The 20,957-nt window shown below is 37.2% G+C and overlaps 1 protein-coding gene across 1 annotated transcript in view; it reads left to right on the top strand.

Moving 5' to 3' along the window:
- Positions 1–20,957, top strand: part of C6 (complement C6) — an 80,675-nt gene that overhangs the window by 1,683 nt on the left and 58,035 nt on the right. Inside the window, exons 2-5 of the mRNA XM_025387984.1 lie at positions 6,378–6,540; positions 7,918–8,074; positions 9,701–9,845; positions 13,784–13,925. Coding sequence (XP_025243769.1) covers positions 6,398–6,540; positions 7,918–8,074; positions 9,701–9,845; positions 13,784–13,925 — 587 coding nt within the window. The 5' untranslated portion in view covers positions 6,378–6,397. The remainder of the gene's footprint in view (positions 1–6,377; positions 6,541–7,917; positions 8,075–9,700; positions 9,846–13,783; positions 13,926–20,957) is intronic.

The following is a 20,957-nucleotide window of genomic DNA, read 5'->3' as shown; positions in this document are numbered from 1 at the left end:
GTGTCTGCTGAGAACTGAGAACTAATAATCTCTTGCAATTTAACTTCTCCAAATTATTTACATGAAAATTTCACAAGAGGCTTTAAGAATTTGTTTTCTCCACAATTGAGAGAAATATTCTGGAAGATATCTGTCTCATCCAACATCTAAAAAGAAAAAAAAATTAGACAAAAAAGTATCTATTTAGTTTTTCTTGCTGAAAAGATCCCTGTATGAGAAGATTCCAATTTTGGCAGTGGGGAGCAAGGGTGAAGGGTATAGGGAGGTGGTTTCTCTAGTCTATCTAGTGGTTGAAAGGAAAGCTTCACATTATTTGGGAGCCTCAGCTCCCAAGGGCCCTGAAGCCAGTGAAACACCACCCAATCTTGAACTCAGGTTGGATGTTTGGGACTCACATCATATGTCTGGTCAAAACCTAAATTCTATCTGGCTATTCTTGTCCCAATACCGTGTGATTCTGTGTTGCTGTGGAAAACCAGGAAATGCGAGTTACTTACGGGTGAACTAGAATCACCTTGCAAGTGGAGTGGGAAAAAAAAGCCCCTCATTTTTTTTTTATTATACTTTAAGTTCTAGGGTACATGTGCAGGTTTGTTACATATGTATACATTTACCTTGTTGGTAGGCTTCACCCATTAATTCGTCATTTACATTAGGTATATCACCTAATGCTATCCCTCCCCCTTCCCCCCACCCCACGACAGGCCCCAGTGTGTGATGTTCCCCGCCCTGTGTCCAAGTGTTCTCATTGTTCAGTTCCCACCTATGAGTGAGAACATGTGGTGTTTGGTTTTCTATCCTTGCGATAGTTTGCTCAGAATAATGGTTTCCAGTTCTATCCCTTTTTTTGGCTGCATAGTATTCCATGGTGTATGTGTGCCACATTTTCTTAATCCAGTCTATCATTGACGGACATTTGGATTGGTACCACATCTTTGCTATTGTGAATAGTGCCGCAATAAACATATGTGTGCATGTGTCATTATAGGAGCATGATTTATAATCCGTTGGGTATATACCCAGTTACGGGATGACTGGGTCAAATGCTATTTCTAGTTCTAGATCCTTGAGGAATCGCCACACTGTTTTCCACAATGGTTGAACTAGTTTACAGTTCCACCAACAGTGTAAAAGTGCTCCCATTTCTCCACATCTTGTTCAGCACCTGTTATTTCCTGACTTTCTAATGATTGCCATTCTAACTGGTGTGAGATGGTATCTCATTGTGGTTTTGATTTTTGTTTCTCTGATGGCCAGTGATGATGACCATTTTTTCACGTGTCTGCTGGGTGCATAAATGTCTTCTTTTGAGAAGTGTCTGTTCAGATGCTTGCCCAATTTTTGATGGAGTTGTTTGATTTTTTCTTGTAAATTTGTTTAAGTTCTTTGTAGATTCTAGATATTAGATAATCTTTGTCAGTTGGGTAGAGTGTAAAAATTTTCTCCCATTCTGCAGGTTGCCTGTTCACTCTGATGGTAGTTTCAATTGCTGTTCAGAAGCTCTTTAGTTTAATTAGATTCCATTTGTCAATTTTGGTTTTTGTTGCCATTGCTTTTGGTGTTTAAGTCATGAAGTCCTTGCCCATGCCTATGGCCTGAATGGTATTGCCTAGGTTTTCTTCTAGGGGTTTTATGGTTTTAGGGCTAACATTTAAGTCTTTAATCCATCTTGAATTAATTTTTGTATAGGTGTAAGGAAGGGATCCAGTTTCAGCTTTCTACATATGGCTAGCCAGTTTTCCCAACACCATTTATTAAATGGGGAATCCTTTCCCCATTTCTTGTTTTTGTCAGGTTTGTCAACGATAAGATGGTTGTAGATGTGTGATATTATTTCTGAGGGCTCTGTTCTGTTCCATTGGTCTATATCTCTGTTTTGGTACCAGTACCATGCTGTTTTGGTTGCTGTAGCCTTGTAGCATAGTTTGAAGTCAGGTAGTGTGATGGCTCCAGCTTTGTTCTTTTGGCTTAGGATTGTCTTGGCAATATGGGCTCTTTTTTGGTTGCATATGAACTTTAAAGTATTTTTTTTCCAATTCTGTGAAGAAAGTCATTGGTAGCTTGATAGGGATGGCGTTGAATCTATAAATCACCTTGGGCAGTATGGCCATTTTCACAATATTGATTCTTCCTATCCATGAGCATGGCATATTCTTCGATTTGTTTTTGTCTTCTTTTATTTCATTGAACAGTGGTTTGTAGTTCTCCTTGAAAAGGTTCTTCACATCCCTTGTCAGTTGGATTCCTAGGTATTTTATTCTCTTTGAAGCAATTGTCAATGGGAGTTCACTCATGATTTGGCTCTCTGTTTGTCTGTTATTGGTGTAATTGTTAGCTTAAAGTCTGTTTTATCAGAGACTAGGATTGCAACCCCTGCTTTTTTGTTTTCCATTTGCTTGGTAGATCTTCCTCCCTTCCTTTATTTTGAGCCTATGTGCGTCTCTGCAAGTGAGATGGGTCTCTTGAATACAGCAAACTGATGGGTCTTGACTCTATCCAATTTACCAGTCTGTGTCTTTTAATTGGAGCATTTAGCCCATTTACATTTAAGGTTAATATTATGTGTGAATTTGATCCTGTCATTATGATGTTAGCTGGTTATTTTGCCCATTAGTTGATGCAGTTTCTTCCTAGCATCAATGGTCTTTACAATTTGTCATGTTTTTGCAGTGGCTGATTCCGGTTGTTCCTTTCTATGTTTAGTGCTTCCTTCAGGAGCTCTTGTAAGGCAGGCATGGTGGTGACAAAAATCTCTCAGCATTTGCTTGTCTCTGAAGTATTTTATTTCTCCTTCACTTATGAAGCTTAGTTTGGCTGGATATGAAATTCTGGGTTGAAAATTCTTTTCTTTAAGAATGTTGAATATTGGCCCCTACTCTCTTCTGGCTTGTATAGTTTCTGCTGAGACATCCGCTGTTAGTCTGATGGGCTTCCTTTTGTAAGTAACCTGACCTTTCTCTCTGGCTGCCCTTAATATTTTTTCCTTCATTTCAACTTTGGTCAATTTGACAATTATGTGTCTTGGAGTTGCTCTTCTTGAGGAGTATCTTTGTGGCATTCTCTGTATTTCCTGAATTTGAATGTTGGCCTGCCTTGGTAGGTTGGGGAAGTTCTCCTGGATAATATCCTGCAGAGTGTTTTCCAACTTGGTTCCACTCTCCCTCAGGTACACCAATAAGACATAGATTTGGTCTTTTCACATAGTCCCATATTTCTTGTAGGCTTTGTTCATTTCTTTTTACTCTTTTTTCTCTAAACTTCTCTTCTTGCTTCATTTCATTCATTTGATCTTCAATCACTGAAACCCTTTCTTCCACTTGATCGAATCAGCTGTTGAAGCTTGTGCATGCATCACGTAGTTCTCGTGCCATGGTTTTCAGCTCCATCAGGTCATTTAAGGTCTTCTCTACACTGTTTATTCTAGTTAGCCATTCGTCTAATCTTTTTTCAAGGTTTTTAGCGATGTGTTCGAACATCCTCCTTTAGCTCAGAGAAGTTTGTTATTATCGATCATCTGAAGCCTTCGTCTCTCAACTCATCAAAGTCATTCTCCATCCAGCTTTGTTCTGTTGATGGTGAGGAGCTGCATTCCTTTGGAGGAGCAGAAGTGCTCTGATTTTTAGAATTTTCAGCTTTTCTGCTCTGGTTTCTCCCCATCTTCATGGTTTTACCTACCTTTGGTTGTTGATGGTGGTGATGTACAGATGGGGTTTTGGTGTAGGTGTCCTTTCTGTTTGTTAGTTTTCCTCCTAACAGTTAGGACCCTCAGCTGCAGGTCTGTTGGAGTTTGCTGGATGTCCACTCCAGACCCTGTTTGCCTGGGTATCACCAGTGGAGGCTTTAGAACAGCACATATTGCAGAACAGCAAATGTTGCTGCCTGATTGTTCCTCTGGAAGCTTCATCTCAGAGGGGCACCTGGCTGTATGAGGTGTCCGTTGGCCCCTACTGGGAGGTGGTGTCTCCCAGTTAGGCTACTCGGGGGTCAGGGACCCAATTGAGGAGGCAGTCTGTCCATTCTCAGATCTCAAACTCCATGCTGGGAGAACCACTACTCTCTTCAAAACTGTCAGACAGGGACGTTTAAGTCTGCAGAAGTTTCTGCTGCTTTTTGTTCAGTTAAGCCCTGCTCCCAGAGGTGGAGTCTACAGAGGCAGGCAGGCCTCCTTAAGCTGCGGTGGGCTCCACTCAGTTTGAGCTTCCCAGACACTTTGTTTTCCTACTCAAGCTTCAGCAATGGTGGACACTCCTCCTTCAGCCTCACTGCTGCCTTGCAGTTCGATCTCAGACTGCTGTGCTAGCAGTGAGCAAGGCTCCATGGGTGTGGGATCCTCTGAGCCAGGCATGGGATATAATCTCCTGGTGTGCCATTAGCTAAGACCATTGGAAAAGTGCAGTATTAGGGTGGGAGTGTCCCAATTTTCCAGGTACCATCTCTCACGGCTTCCCTTGGCTAGGAAAGGGAATTCCCCAACCCCTTGTACTTCCCGGGTGAGGCAATGCCCTGCCCTGCTTCGGCTCACACTCCGTGGACTTCACCCACTGTCCGACAAGCCTCAGTAAGATGAACCTGGTACCTCAGTTGGAAATGCAAAAATTACCTGTCTTCTGTGTCACTCATGCTGGGCGCTGTAGACTGGAGCTGTTCCTATTCGGCCATCTTGAATAATGCCCAAAAGCCCCTCATTTTTATGACTGAAATAGTCTAGGGCTATAGCAGCATATCTATGAGTTGGAGTAAAAAGCTTGGGTAAAAAGCATAGGTAGTATTTTCAATTTCTGTCCACCCTCCCAGACAGTGATAAAGGCTTCTATTTCTTTGTGTCTCATTCAATGCCTAGCAGCACACAATGAATACTCAAATGTGTGTTCATTCCATCTTAAATTGAAAGACATATTCAGCCATATGTCAAAGGATTTGTTTGCTTTTATTCTGACATTTTTCTTTGAGCTTGTAGAAGAGTTTAAAAAGCTTACTGATTTATTAACAAGAAATACCTTAGTTTCTGAACATACTGAAGAAATAATTTTTATATCTGATCTCAAGCTCTTGGCTTAAACCAAGATTTATCAAATGATGAACCCCATTTATTTTTACTGAGATATCCTTTCATCAAAACTAAGAAACATAAACTAACCACACACGAATATAATCAGAAACTCATCCTCTGAGACATGAGAGAGCCATATTTTAGCAGGGCAATTTGGAAATATCTATTAAAAATATGTGACCAACAGCTACTATTAAGTCTGTAACATCCTTAAAGTTATTACTAATTTGAAAAGCTAGTATTTATTGAGTAATGATTCTATGCCAATAATTGTTCTAAGCATTTTACATGAACCTTCTTACTTAATCCTAACAAAAGCTTTATGAGGTAGGTATTACTCTTATTTTATAGATAGTGAAACTGAGACAGAAAAATTAGGTGAATGATATTTGACTCTTTAAAGTAAAAGTTACTACTTTATTAATTACAGCAGAATTATTGACATATACATATATAATCATGTTGCATGTTTCATTAGGGATATAACGGTCAAACTGGAAATAACGGGGAGTGGGTATGGTTTTGCAAGTAACTCATGGATCTTCAAGACCATAAATGGGAACCACTGGTCAAAGATTTTTCTGTTCAACCTCTTGTGGTCTGAGTGGTGGAGGTCCAGGCATCTTGATGCTCCAGTAACACAGTACTTAGGATTGTTAGAAACTCAGTGAAGGGCTACACCTCGTTCAAGAACCAGGGTTCATGAGCTCCTCCTGACCTGCAGCCTCAACACTATTGCACTGCCTTGAGCCTCATTTTATCTCCATAAAATGAAGGAGTTTGACTTTGAGGTTTCAAAGACCCTTTCCAGCTCTTATTTCTCTGGCTCTATATGGAGTCAGTGAACATTCTCTTTAGCAGGTTTCCAGCATGTCAGGAAATGAAAAAGAGCATCCAGAAGAATGATCCAAACTTCTTTCCCAGTCCCAGAAAAGTAGGAACAGCTGAAATGTACTTGAAGCTATTGCCCACACAAAAGGAGCAGGTGTTTTGAGAAGGATAAGATTGTGTAAGTCTAAAATACTTTTTGGAATGAAATGGATTACAAATACATGCTACATACTTTGTCTTGTAGCCTATCACTAACCGTTTGAAGAAACTTACTAGTACTGTAGGTTGTGCCTATGGTAATCTCCACACTAAAAATCTTTAAAAATAGGATTTGTACTCATGAGCATGTGAATTTGTAAGTGTTGACTTGCCTTAAGGAAGGCAGAAAAATGCATATATTTTCTAAAATCACATTTGAATCTGTGACTCAGGATGACTTGTGAAGGTTTACCCTCAAAAAAGCATTTGATATGTGGTATATATTCTTTCATTTTAGGGCCTGGAGGCTCTCCAAGCATGGCCAGACACTCCATCTTGTACTTCATCCTGCTGAGTGCTCTGATCAACAAGGGCCAAGCCTGCTTCTGTGATCACTACCCATGGAGTCAGTGGTCCAGCTGCTCAAAAACCTGCAATTCTGGAACCCAGAGCAGACACAGGTGGGTGTGAGCTTTGTAGCTTTTCTTTGTGCCCTGGAAGGACTGGAGAATGAAGTCAGCCACATCAGAAGTGCCACACTAAGCAATGGGGGGAAAAAAACATATATATATATATCTCTCTCTCTCAAAGTAAGAACTTACGAATTTGGAGGAAATTTGAAGTTTTTCTCTTATGAGATTGAAAGGAAGTCTACTTTTGTTCTCTCTACAAAAACGAAGGGTTTCAAAGAAATTTAATTAAGAATTCATGCAGCACTTTCAGTTGACTATTCAACTTGCTTAGAATCACTACCCAAGCTTTTTTTCAATCAGCATACAACTCTGCTTGCCTACAGTTAGTGAGTTAATTATAGAGAATTTTCTACTCATTAAATCAAATCTAACAGGACCTCAATTGAGCAGAACTGCTAGCTATTAGCTTGATTGTTGGCATATACAAAATGGCAACAAAACTGTTCTTTCTTGATAACATTTAATAATTCAGTCTTTTCACCAATTCAGACTTCTCATCCCCCACAGTTTCTTTAACTCTGTTAAATGTTTCTGTACCATGGAGTTACTCACATGTTAGGAGAGAAAAGCATACATTTAATGTGTTTTCACCATTACAGAATCTTTTAGGATCCTCATTTTAGAAAATTATGTTTACATATGTAGTGTGAATCTCATTAAAATTACCGATTGACTTCCCCAATAAACTATCTACTACATATGTGAAAACAGATTTGTTACAATATTCCTCAGTAGCTCCCTGCTGCCTACAAAGAACAGCAAATATTCCTGGCCAGTCACACAAGCTCCTCCCTGGAGAGCTACCTGGACATGCTCTCTTCTACCTCAAATCTTTGCACATGTCACTTCCTCCAAATTCCCTTCCCTCTGTTACCCGGAGATTTCATGTGAATTATTCAGGATGTTTCTCTCGTCAATTTCTCTTTGAATCTTTAGCCCCACAGCACCCTGTATTGTCCTCCTCAAAGCAATTTGCAGGATCTTTCTCTCCTTTCATCTTTCCTTGCCTTCCAGTCCATTCGAGGAGCTCCAGCCTGGCTGGCTTCACAGTGTAACATGTGCAGTCACACAGGCCCCACACTTAGAAGGGCTTCATGCTTGGCTTAATGATCTGCCATTGCTGCCCTGAAGTTCTTAGTTTTGAGCAAAAGGTTTCCTATTTTCATTTTATACTGAGTCTCACAAAGTATGTCCTGAGTTCTATTAGGTGATGAGAACTGCATATATGCCAACCTGCCTAATTTTTCCATGAAAATTTTCTTTCTTTTCTATTTATTGTAGTTAATGCTCAATGATACTTTGATTATGGAGCAGGATGTATGGTGAATACACTCATTCTAAGCAACTTTTTCTTCACTGTTACAGACAAATAGTAGTAGATAAGTACTACCAGGAAAACTTTTGTGAACAGATTTGCAGCAAGCAGGAGACTAGAGAATGTAACTGGCAAAGTTGCCCCATCAACTGCCTCCTGGGAGATTTTGGACCATGGTCAGACTGTGACCCTTGTGTTGAAAAACAGGTAGGCAATCATGGGCATTTCCAGGAAATACAAGTCACAGTAGAGGGCTCTGATTCCCTGACACACTTAACAGCACAGTAATGCTGAATTACTTCAATTTCTGAAAATCAATTGTCCCAGCTTCCATTGAGGGAAAATTCCATTTAACACTTTTGTGGGGGGAAGAGGGGATTTATTTATTTATGTATTTTACTGTCATATGAACACAAAAAGGAAATTTTGCTCCCAGTATTGGTATTGTACTTACACAGTTCTGAATTCTACTACCTGTGCCTTCTGAGAATTCTGAAAGCAAAAGTGTATACAGATTGAGTAATCTTTATCTGAAATGTTAGTATCAGAAGTGTTTTGGATTTTGGATGTTTTTTGAATTCTGAAATATTTGCATATACATAATGTTGTAGCTTGGGGATGGGACACAGTCTAAACATGAAATTCATTTATGTTTCATATATACCTTATACATATAGCCTGAAGATAATTTTATACAATATTTTTTATAATTTTGTTCATGAAACAAATTTATGATAAGTATTTACATATACAGTACTCCACTGTGGCATCATGTTGGCACTCAAAAATTTTTAGATTTTGGAGCATTTTGGATTTTGGGTTTTCAGACTAGGTATGCTCAACTCGTACTAAACAAAACAAAACAAAACAAAAAAAACTGGGTTTCAGGCCAAGGTTTTAAACCAGACAGAAATGAGGGAAATGAATCAAAACCTTGACTCCTTGCCCTTCCTCTACATTCCCTCTCCTCACAGCAGTCCCTCAATTTGTTTATTGTTCCTGATTGGAATATTTACCCACCACACGCTCATTCCTGTAAGGGCATTGGCCAATGTGAACCACAGTCAGGGTTGTGCTGAGCGTTTACATAGCAGGGAAGAAAAAGAAACTCATCTGTGGAACACCTACTTTCTAACGGGAACTGTTCTAGCTCCCTTTCATGTGTCATCTTATTCAAACTTCACATCATATTGGGTTTCTCTACCCATTTTACAGATGAAAAAGTTATTGCTCATTTGGGGTTAAGCAATTTGCCCAAGAATACACCCATTAATTAATAAATTGAATTTTTCTGACTTCAAAGTCAGTACTTTTTAGTCCTATCATATTTCTATTCTCCCTTGACTCACCATTTTTTTACTTACCATTTAAAATCTTTTTAAAGTGTAGACTACATTAGCATTGGCTTTCACAGGGACTTTCTCATGCAAAAGAACCTCAAAATTATTTCACATTTATCCCTTGACATTATCTTTAAGATCTAGGAAAGGCTACTGTTATGGCCTAGAGGAATTTACTGTACTCAAGAGACTCTCAGCAAACATTTATACATTTTATTTTGAAAATGTATAACCCATATGGTTTCAGAGTTATAAGAAGCCTTAGAAACCTTTTTGACTCACTTCCTCATTTTACTGGTTGGGAAACAGAGGCCCACAGAGGTGGTTACTTCCCAAAGGGAGCATAATAATGGAATTTGAAAAATCATTAGTAAAATTTAAGAAAGGTTACTATAAGAAAAATCACTATTGTGACTGAGAAGCCCAGTTTTCTTAGATACATTTTGACCTTGACCCTGCCTCAGAGTTTTATCTTTCTCTTCTTTCCTTTCAGTCTAAAGTTAGATGTGTCTTGCGTCCCAGTCAGTTTGGGGGACAGCCATGCACTGAGCCTCTGGTAGTCTTTCAGCCATGCATTCCATCTAAGCTCTGCAAAATTGAAGAGGCTGACTGCAAGAATAAATTTCGCTGTGACAGTGGTAATGTATTTTTGTGAAATGTTCAGTCCGCACTAAAAACAACTTAACTAAATCAAAGTTACTCCAATTGACTAACAGTAGAATCCATCACAGAGAAATCCCACCAGATTTTAAGCAGAGTGTAATGGAGTGTTACGCTGCCAATTCCCAAGATATTCCACTGTAAAATTATGGCTTTTCTGACCACTTACCTGATATGCACAAATCTATAATCAGGATAATTTTAAAAGAAATCACGTATTTTAAAAGATTTTTAATATAATTTATTGTGACAAGAATATTAAAATATCATGGTGGAAGATGACTAGAGATGATGTATAAAACTTTCTTGACTGGCTCTAAAATTAATTCCAAACGAGTAAGTCAAAAGCACATACACAAATGAGCATGGCTGTGTTTCGATAAAATTTTCTTTACAAAAGCAGGTGGCCATAATTCAGGTTAGTTTTAGCCCACAGGCCGTAGTTCATTGACCTCCTATCTAAACAGTCAACTTAAAGTTACAATAAAATTAAATTTCAGATGAATGAAATGTCTATCATTTCTGTGTGCTCTGAGATATCCTGAAAAGTGAAGTATTTATAACTAGATAGCAAATTTCCAATTCCATAGAAAATTGACCCAAGACCTTGGAACCCATGTTTTCCCTCTTACTCCCTGCCTCCTGCCCTCAGCTTTGCCAGCTTTTTCTGAATGTCAGACAGGAATGCTGGGGTCAGGGTTTTCCTCTATCCACCTCCACCCCAAACCTGGAATATGAGAGTGAGATTTGGGTGGGGAGATATACTTTGTGCTTATATAAATAAGGTCATGTCACAAATTGACAACAGAGGAAATCAGAGCAAAATCTCGATGACAATGGCTGAGGGTAATACAGACCTGATCATTATATCCAGAGTATCAAAATCAAGATCTAGAACTGAAGTATAACTATTTGAAGCTTGAAAGATGGTTTTTACCACATATAAGCAAAAAAGACTCTTTTATTCAGTAGATGATAAATCTATGAAAAATTACAAAAGAGCTGCATTCAGGCCAAAAATTCTCAAAGTTTGAGAAGCCTTGAGATGCATCAATGGGTCACCAATTTATAATGAACAATTTTAGAAAGGTTAGCAATGTAAGCACAGCTGATCACCAGTTCATCAACAGTTATGTCCATAACCACTGATTTTCAAATAACTGTATTATGAAGACATGTCTGTAATGATTGGTAAGCAGCTGCTACTCTGTACTCCCTGAGTAACCCATGCCCTGCTTTCCGGAGCCCAAAGTCCCTAGATATTTTCATGATCCAGGAACTGATTGGTAAATCCCTGGCACAGATATAGTTGGCATACATTCTGACTGGGTGATGCCATAGGCTTTTGGTTGTCAAATATTCCATTGAAGATGGTATACTATATTGCTCTCCTCTTGCTTTTGCGTCTACTAATGCCACTGTCAATGGGAATAAGAGGTTTATGAATGATTGTTTTTCTGACTCAAGATGATACTTGGCCCTCAATTAACAAAGAACTATCTCTCCTGAAAAGATTGACCATCTTGCCTTTCCTCCATTATGACTAATGTTCAGAGTCTCCCAAGAGTCCCCAAGACTAAATGGATTATTTTGATATATACATGGATTTTTAAGAATTACCCTTTAGGTTAATTCCCATGCAATATACCAACTCTTCTTTCAGAGCCCTAATTTTAAGCATAAAAGCATAGAGAATTTGCAGCTGGTTTTAAAAAATAATACAGTATTACAGTGACACAAATCGCTTCCAATGGATAGGAAAAACGTGCAATTTCTAAGTGATTGCATGGTTCCAAGTACAAATGTATATATGCATGTGCTGGCTAAGCATGCTGACTTCTGCAAATCCTGCAATATTCAAACTATCCTTTAATTTCTCATTCCTTCTTTGGTATAGAATATATTTATGGCTTACAATATCTCTCCCCTTATGCTTTCTATTCCATAGAGTTTTTATGGCCTGAAACCATTCTCAACCATGACATGTCAGGCCTATTCCTAAACATCACTCAAGAGGTATCCTCTTCCCTTCATCCCTGCCCTTGCTAATGGACTCTCTAAGATATCACTATAAGTACTAAATGAATAGAATTTCTTTATTCTCACAAATCTGGTACTCTACTCACAAAACTAAGCTAATGAGAACTATATTATACATGTGTATCCCTCTTTCTGTCTAATAAAATGTGATTTTAGTGTAACCATATAAAAAATAAACCTTTGCTTAAATTTTAAGTGCTAGGTTCAAAACTTTTTTTTTTGTCTTTTTTTATTATTATTATACTTTAAGTTCTAGGGTACATGTGCACAACGTGCAGGTTTGTTACATATGTATACATGTGCCATGTTGGTGTGCTGCAAAACTTTTTTAAAAATGTAATATGTATAGATTCGTATTTTAACAAATAGCCTCTCTATTTCAACCTAAAATGCCCATTCTCTTCTGCTCTGAAAACAACACAAAACAAAAAAAAGCTAGAAATGCACTGTTTAAAAATAGAGCATCTTTCAGGTTAAGTCATGGGATGAACAGACATTCAATTCAATCTGTATTTTCAGTCCTGTGTGATTATGGTTCTCGTAGCTATAATTCTTTATAATAATAGTCCTGACATAATGCAAAATGGAAGATGTAATTATTTTAATTACACTCTACCTTCTAAGTGAAGATTACTAACCAAAAAAGTTGAAACCAAGTACTTTCTTGGGAACCCGCTATTAATTAAAAAAGAATTAATTCAACAGAATGCCCAATTTTGCCGAGCATTTTAGTCAAAATAGTCATGCACAATTGTAGTGAGATGCTAATCACATCTTAAAATAATCCACCAGATAATCTCAAGTAAAACCTTTAATCATTGTCAGTTGGACCTGTACATACGGGTACAGATGCCAACATCATTGACTACAGGCAAGAAGGTAAAAGGCAGGAGAGGAGATATCTGTCATTGCACATAAGTATTTCAATTTCTGTAATATATAGTTATACACTAATTCCAAGAATCCTTATGAAATTCAGTAAGTCAAAAACGGAAGGTAATTATTTGGGTACATTGAATTTGTACCATTTTCTAAATTTGCTCACTCAACTTGCTACTGTAGTATTTAGACACTTAACTTGTCCAAAAAATAGATACAGCAAATTATAAGCAGTAAAACAATTATGTATAGTAATTATATATAGTAGAATACATAGTAGATATATTTAATAAAATCTGTACTAACTATACATAGTAAAATATGATTCTAAGTATGCGATTTTGCTTTGACAAATTATACAATCATGTAAACAACCCTATGTCAAGATATAGAAAATACAGATTTCTATATCAAGATATTGAAAATTCCCATAAGCCTAAAAAGTTCCCTCCTTCTCCTTTCTAGTTAGTTCCCCCTCCTTCTTTGTGGACATTATATAAAGGAATCACATGACATGACTCACGTGTCTGGCTTTTTTCACCCAACATAAAATTTGAGAGATCCAACCATGTTATTGTGCGTGACTGTGCATCTGTGTGTGTGTCTATAAAATTACAGGTTTTTAAATCAAAACAATGACCTTGAGTCTCCCATCCTGGATCAAAACAAAATTTTGAACCTCCTGTTAATTTTCTCCTATGGAACATGATCTCTATAGCATCTCACTGTAATGGCAATGATATTCTAAGTGTACTTCTCTTTTTAAAGACAATTGGCCCATAGCAACTAAATAATTCTGTGGCAACCCTTTTAATCTTACAAGTGGAAATTTATCAGTTTATCACTCCATTTTTATGTGCTCCTAAAACTCTATCAAAAATAGTGAAGACTTGCCTTCAACTTCACCTTGAAACTTAAAGCATTTGTGTTTCAAATTAATAAATATTTTCTAAAATGATAATTTGTTGCAATGATGATGTTTGCTTTTCTTGACTAGGCCGCTGCATTGCCAGAAAGTTAGAATGCAATGGAGAAAATGACTGTGGAGACAATTCAGATGAAAGGGACTGTGGGAGGACAAAGGCAGTATGTGCACGGAAGTATAATCCCATCCCTAGTGTACAGTTGATGGGCAATGGGTATGTAATGTCTTTTTATCATCTTGGGGAGAACAGGTATCAGAATCAATGAGTCAGAAGGAGCAATAAGATACATCATTGTCCATCTTCCTCATTAACTTCTTACTACTCCTACCAGCCCTATCTCTGATACTTAGAGGCCATGATCCTCACTCCTGAGAAGTAAAAGTTAGCATTTTCACATATAGTTTGTGCCAGGCAATGCTATGAGCCCTTCATAAACATGGCTTGTTTTATTTCTCATATATCTCTCGGAAAGCTTTGGAATGGATTAGAGCAGACTAGTAGAAAGCCCAAGCCAGAAGGTACCAGGGTGGGGTCCTAGAGCTAGGCCTTGAATGGGTGAGTAACCACTCAGAAATGTCAGGAGCAAATGTAGGAAGAAGGTGTGATAAAAGTATGCCTATGGGTGGCTTGAAAGCCAAACACTAGAGAAACAAAACCAGTCTTCCAGCATGAGAAGCAAACCCAGAGTCCAATAATGAATGGTAAAGCCAAAAGGAAAGAAGTTAAGCAAACATAGAAAAAAGAGAGGGCTAAGCAACAAGGGTGTGAAAACGTAAGAGGGTAGGAGGTGAAGTGAATATAGCTAGGTATTCTCTCCCATAGGCTGTGTGATGTGTGGGTAGGTCAGTAGAGCCCAATGGCAGAGGCCAGACCTATATTACTATCCAGTCTCAGCTTACAAACTGAGAAATGAGTCCCAAAAAGCTTAAATAACCTGACCAAGTCTACCAACGAGCAAATGGTGGAACCAGGTTTCAAAACCAGACTTCAAAACCCAGGCTTTTCTCACCATTTCATGCTGACTCAGGACTACATCCACCTTACAAATGAGATATTTTGGAAGAAACCTCAGGAGATCACATAGCTCTTTCTCCTATTGTTCCTACTACAGGAATGCCCAATTATGAACACAGTGGGGGTTTTACAAGGGGTTGCAAATTCATTAGACTGAACCAGTGTCTTGAAAGATGTTAGGAAATATAAGAGAAGGCTATCAAAACAGAAAAACTGAGCCTAAATTTGAAGCATAAGAAAAATCAGTAAAGATAATCTATCCTCTTCCCTTTACATAATAAAGAAACCCCTCTTAAATGTTTGGCCAGAAGGCCGAAGTTTGCTATCAATTTCTATTGCTTCATGCTGGACTTTTAAAAATTAGAATCTTCACTTAATGCTGCCAGAGTTGCATAATATGAAACCTCGAGGCACCAAAGACAAACAGCCACAATTGCAAATACAACCTCATTTGATTTAGAATAAAACCCAGAAAATATTGAACCAAACCCAAGGACACCAGTAAGATGGAAAAACCACTAGTCTGAAAGTAAGAGGAGCTGGGTTCTAAATAACTCAGCTGGTTCTAATGTAGAACTAGAACCAGTTCTACATTATGTCACTACACCACAGCTGAGTTATTTAACAACTCTGGGCCTCGGTTTCCTCGTCTATATGGTGGATGACTATAAACTGATGTGAGGTTCTGTTCTAAGAATTTCTAATTAGTGCTGATTTCGATGAAAGTGCTTCAAAAACATGTTCTTATCCATGTGCAGAAATGGTTTACTTCTCTTGGTTTGCCTACAATAAAACGTCAGCCAAAAACTCCCACTGATAATCACATCTTCTAATGTTCTGACTGATGAAGGGTGACATTACAAAATCACCCTTTTGTTCAGTTGATCTAAACTCTAGAGTTACAGATGGGGAGGACCACATGCTATGTGTACTTTGGCTGAAGGACCATGTGGCCCTCTGCCAACCAGAGCTGTTGTCCCAGTGATTCTCAGAAATGAGCAAAGCCTGCTGGCTCAGGACAACCAGTCCTCTCCTTGCCTCCCCAGGGACTGAGAGTTTTGAGAATTGCTTCCTGTAATCTTGTTCTAATCTGCTGGCCTTAGAATCTCTGCCTCTCCTCTATATCCTGCTCCCCAACATATTTCTAACCACAAAAAAGTAGCTCCCTGAGTGACTGTCCTTCTTTTTAAATGATACTTCTCCATGAAAAATTTTAACAAGAGATATAAAAATTTCTACATTGCCAACATCAGTCACTAGGTCCTAAATATGAAGCAAGAATCAGGCAATAATAGCACGCTATTTGTTTTCACTCAGGCTTAGTGCATGCATTGATATACATACAGTTGAAAGGACACATTCATCTATGTGGCAAAATACTGAGACTTGTGAGTAGGGATCACACACATACATATGTGAAAATTCATGCATACACACAAATATATATTTTTGATTTATATATTTCTAGTTATATTCAAAAAGTTACAAAGTATGACACATAAATCAGTTTAGATCAAAGCACTTTAGAAACAACACTGTATGTGAAACACTAAATTATTTTAAGTCAATATCAACAACTTGAGAGGAGGAAGGAAAGAATATAACGGAAAATTTATTCATAGCTTGCTTAGCTCCTAAAAGATTTCTCAGGCATGGTCTGCTGGAAATACCTCCATAAAATCCTATCTTCAGATTCTCCACAAATAGCTGGTCACCTTCGTAGATTCCTCGTGACCTGAAAGCCATTTTTCTCACGCCCTTTTTCACTTATGTACAAACATAAGTACATAGTGTAAAGCAGCATAAGGTCAATAGTTTTTTAGTCCTCACTGTTATGCTTTCAGCTATTTGAATATAATATGCATCTTAGACAATCCACAGAATTCACTCATTTAAAAAAAAACAGCCTTATTGAGATGTAATTCGCATGCCATACAATTCACCCATTGAAAGTATCTAATTCAATCATCTTTAGCATATTCACAGACTTGTATAACCATCACCATGATACAACTTTAGAATGTTTTCAACATACCCAAAATAAAACGTTTGTACATATTAGATATCAAGCTTCATTTCTTTCCCCCTTCTACCTGACTCCTAACCCTAGGAAACCACTAATTCACTTTCTGTTCATGTAGATTTGTGTATTCTAGACATTTCATAAAAATGGGATTATACAAAATGCAGCCTGTGTCTGCCTTTTTGCACTTAGCATAATGTTTTTAAGATTCATCCATATACTCACAATTGGTACTACAGAAATACAAAGGATCATTAAAGACTATTATAAACAGCAATATGCCAACAAATTTGAAAATCTAAAAGAAATGGATAAATTCCTGGATACAAAAAAAAACTTACTAAGATTGAATAAAGAAGAAATAGAAAACAGACCAGTTGTGAATAATGAGATTAAATCAATAATAAAAATTCTCCCAACAAAAAAAAAAGCCCAGGACTGGATGGTTTCACTGCTGAATTCTACCAAATTTTGTAAGAACTAATACCAATTATTATCAAGATATCCCCAAAAATCAAAAGGGAACTTTTCCAAACTCATTCTACAACACTAGTATAACCCTGATGCCAAAACCAGATAAAGATGCAGCAACAACAACAACAAATCTACTACAGGTCAATATCCCTGATGCAAAAATCGTCAATAAAATAGTAGCAAACAGAACCCCATAGTACATCCCAGATATCCACTATGATTAAGTAGCATTTAATCCGGAGATGCAAGGATGGTTCAAAATATTCAAATCAATAATGTCATCACATCAACAGAGAGAAAAAAACATCTGATCACCTCAATAGTTGCAGGAAAAGTATTTGATAAAATTCAACATCTTTTCATGATAAAAACTCTCAAAAATTAGAAATAGAAGAAATTTAACACAATAAAGGCCACATATGGCAAACCCACAGCTAGCATCATACTGGATAGAGAAAAGTTGGAAACTTTTCCTCCAAGGACTGGAATAAGACAAGGATACCTGCTCTTACCACTGTTATTCAGCATAGTCCTGTAAGTCTGAGCTGGAGCAATTAGGCAAGGAAAAGAAACAAATAGATCCAAATTGGAAAGGAGTAAGTCAAATTGTCCCTGTTTGTAGATGACATCATCTTATATAGAGAGAATCCTAAAGATTCCACCAAAAAAGGAAAAAACCCTAGAAATGATAAATGAATTCAGTAAAGTTCGCAGGATACAAAATCAATATACAAAAATCTGTAGCATTTCTATATATTACCATGAGCTAGAGGGAAAAGAAAGCAAGAAAGCAATCTATAATAGCTACAAAAAAAATATCTAGGAATAAAGTTAACCAAGGAGGTGAGAGATCTCTGCAAAACACTGATGAAAGAACTTGAAGAGGACACAAAAGAAATGGGAAGGCATCCTGTTTTTATAGACTGGAATATTAATATGTTAAAGTGACTCAACTGTCCAAAGAATGAGTTTGGAAAATTACAAGTTCAAGGTAATCCCTATTAAAACACCAGTGGCATGCTTTACAGAAAAGAAACAAAGCTCTGAAATTCATATGGAACCACAAAAAATCCCTTAATAGCCAAAGCAATCTTGAGCAAAAAGAACAGGCCAGGAGTGTTGGCTCATGCCTGTAATCCCAGCACTTTGGGAGGCCGAGGTGGGTGGATCACAAGTTCAGGAGTTCAAGACCAGTCTGGCCAACATAGGGAAACCCCATCTCTACTAAAAATACAAAAATTAGTCAGGCATGGTGGTGGGTACCTGTAGTCCCAGCTACTTGGGAGGCTGAGGCAAGAGAATCGCTTGAACCCAGGAGGTGGAGGTTGCAGTGAGCAGAGATCATGCCACTCCACTCCAGCCTGGGCAACACACAGAGACCCTGTTTTTTTTTTTAAAAAAAAAAAAAAAGCCAAAGGGATCACACTACCACCTTTCAAAATATACTTGTTACATGTGTTACATGTTACAAAGCTATGGTAACCCAAGCAGCATACTACGGGCATAAAAACAGACACACAGACCAATGGAATTGAATACAGAACCCAGAAACAAAGCCATGTATTTACAACCAACTGATTTTTGACAAAGGTGGCAAGACCATGCACTGGGGAAACAAGAGTCTCCTTAATTAATGGTGCTGGAAAAACTAGATATCCATATGCAGAAGAATGAAACTAGACCCCCATCACTCACACTATACAAAAATCAACTCCAAATAGATTAAAGACTTACATGTAAAATTCCAGAGCTATTAAACTGTTAGAGAAAAATATAAGGGAAAAACCCTTAGAACGCTGATGTGAGAAAATGTTTTATGAAAAAGACCTCAAAAGCAGAAGCAACAAAGCAAAAATAGACAAATGGGATTATATCAAACTAAAAAGCTTTTTGTACAGCAGAGGAAACAATAACAGAGTGAAAAGACAACATACAGAGTGGAAAAAAGTATTTGCCAACTATTCATCTGACAAGGAGTTAATATCCAGGATATATAAGGAACTCAACTCAACGGCAAAAATAAATAATCCAATTTAATGGATTAAGTTCACCAGTGAACTTAATAAGACATTTACCAAAAGGAGACATAAAAATGTCCAACAAATATATTTTAAAATGTTCAACATCACTAATCATCAGGGAAATAAAAATCAAAACTGCAATGAGATATCATTTCACCACAGTTGAAATGACTGGTATCAAAAAGACAAAAAATAACAAATGCTGGAAAGGATGAGGAGAAAAGGAAACTCATACACTGTTGGTGAGAATGTAAACTAATGTAGCTCTTATGGAGACCAGTATGGAGATTCCTCAAAAAACTACAAACAGCACTGCCATATGATCCAGCAATCCCACTACTGGGCATACATCCAGAGCAAAGGAAATCGGTATACTGAACAGGTATCTGCACTTCCATGTTTATTTGCAGCACTGTTCACAGTAACCAAGATATGGAATCAGTCTAAGTGTCCATCAACAGATGAATGGATAAAGAAAACATGGTACATATACAAAATGGAATACTATTCAACCATAAAATAGAATGAAACCTTGTCGCTGGAGAAACATGGATGAGCCTGGAAGATATTAAGTGAAATAAGCCAGAAACAAAAACATAAATACTACATGTTCTCACTCACACGTAGAAACGTAAAAAGTTCATCTCATAGAAGTAGAGTAGAATAAGGGTTGCAAGAGACTGGAAAGAGTAGGGCAAGGCGAGGATAGGAAGATGTTGGTTACAGGTTACAAAATTACAGCTAGATAAGAGGAATAAATTCTAGTGTTCTATAGCATTGTGGGTGACTATAGTTAATAATTTAGTACATATTTTCAAATACCTAGAAGAGAGAATTTTGAATGTTCCAAACACAAACAAATTATATATTTGAGGTGATGAATATGCTAAGTACCCTGCTTTTATTACTATACATTGTATGTATCTAAACGTCACTACATACCCCATAAATATGTACAATTATGTGACAATTTTTAAAAACATAATTTTAAAAATCACCCATATAAAGCATATGTTAATACTTCATTCCACTGTATGAGAGAATAACAACCCATTGTATCACTCTGTCACATTGTGTTGATTCATTCATCAGCTAATGAACATTTGGTTTGATCCTACTTTGACTAGTACGAGTAACGCTGCTTTGAACATTCATGCACAAGTTTTTGCGTTGATATATATTTTCAATTCTCTCGCATATATACTTAGGAATGGAATTGCAGGGTCTTATGGTAATTATATGTATAATTTTTAAGAACTCCCAACTATTTTCCAAAATAGCTGCACTATTTTTCATTTCCCCCAGTTACATATGATTGAAAATCAACTTGTCCACACCTTCATCAAAACTATTTCTGTTCATCTTTTGGTTAAAGCTATTCTAATGGCTATGAAATGGTATCTTATTGCAGTTTTGATTTGTATTTCCTAATGAGTAATAACATTAAGCGTTTTTTCATATGCTTATTAGTCATTTTCATATTTTTTAAAGAAATACATATTTAGATACTCAAATTAGTTGCTCATTGTTTAATTGAGCAATTTGTTTTTTATTATTTAGTTCCAAGCATTTTTTGTATATTCTGGGTGTAAGTTCCTCATTAGATATGTGATTTGGAAATATTTTCTGCCATTATATGAGTTGTATTTTCATTTTTTTGTTGGTGTCCTTTAAAGCGCTAAAGTTTTTAGTTCTGGTGAAGTTCAACATATT

This window comes from Theropithecus gelada, chromosome 6, assembly GCF_003255815.1.
Source record: "Theropithecus gelada isolate Dixy chromosome 6, Tgel_1.0, whole genome shotgun sequence".
Lineage (NCBI taxonomy): Eukaryota > Metazoa > Chordata > Mammalia > Primates > Cercopithecidae > Theropithecus > Theropithecus gelada.
The sequence above is the reverse complement of the archived record's forward strand: the minus strand, read 5'-3'. Positions and strand labels throughout refer to the sequence as shown.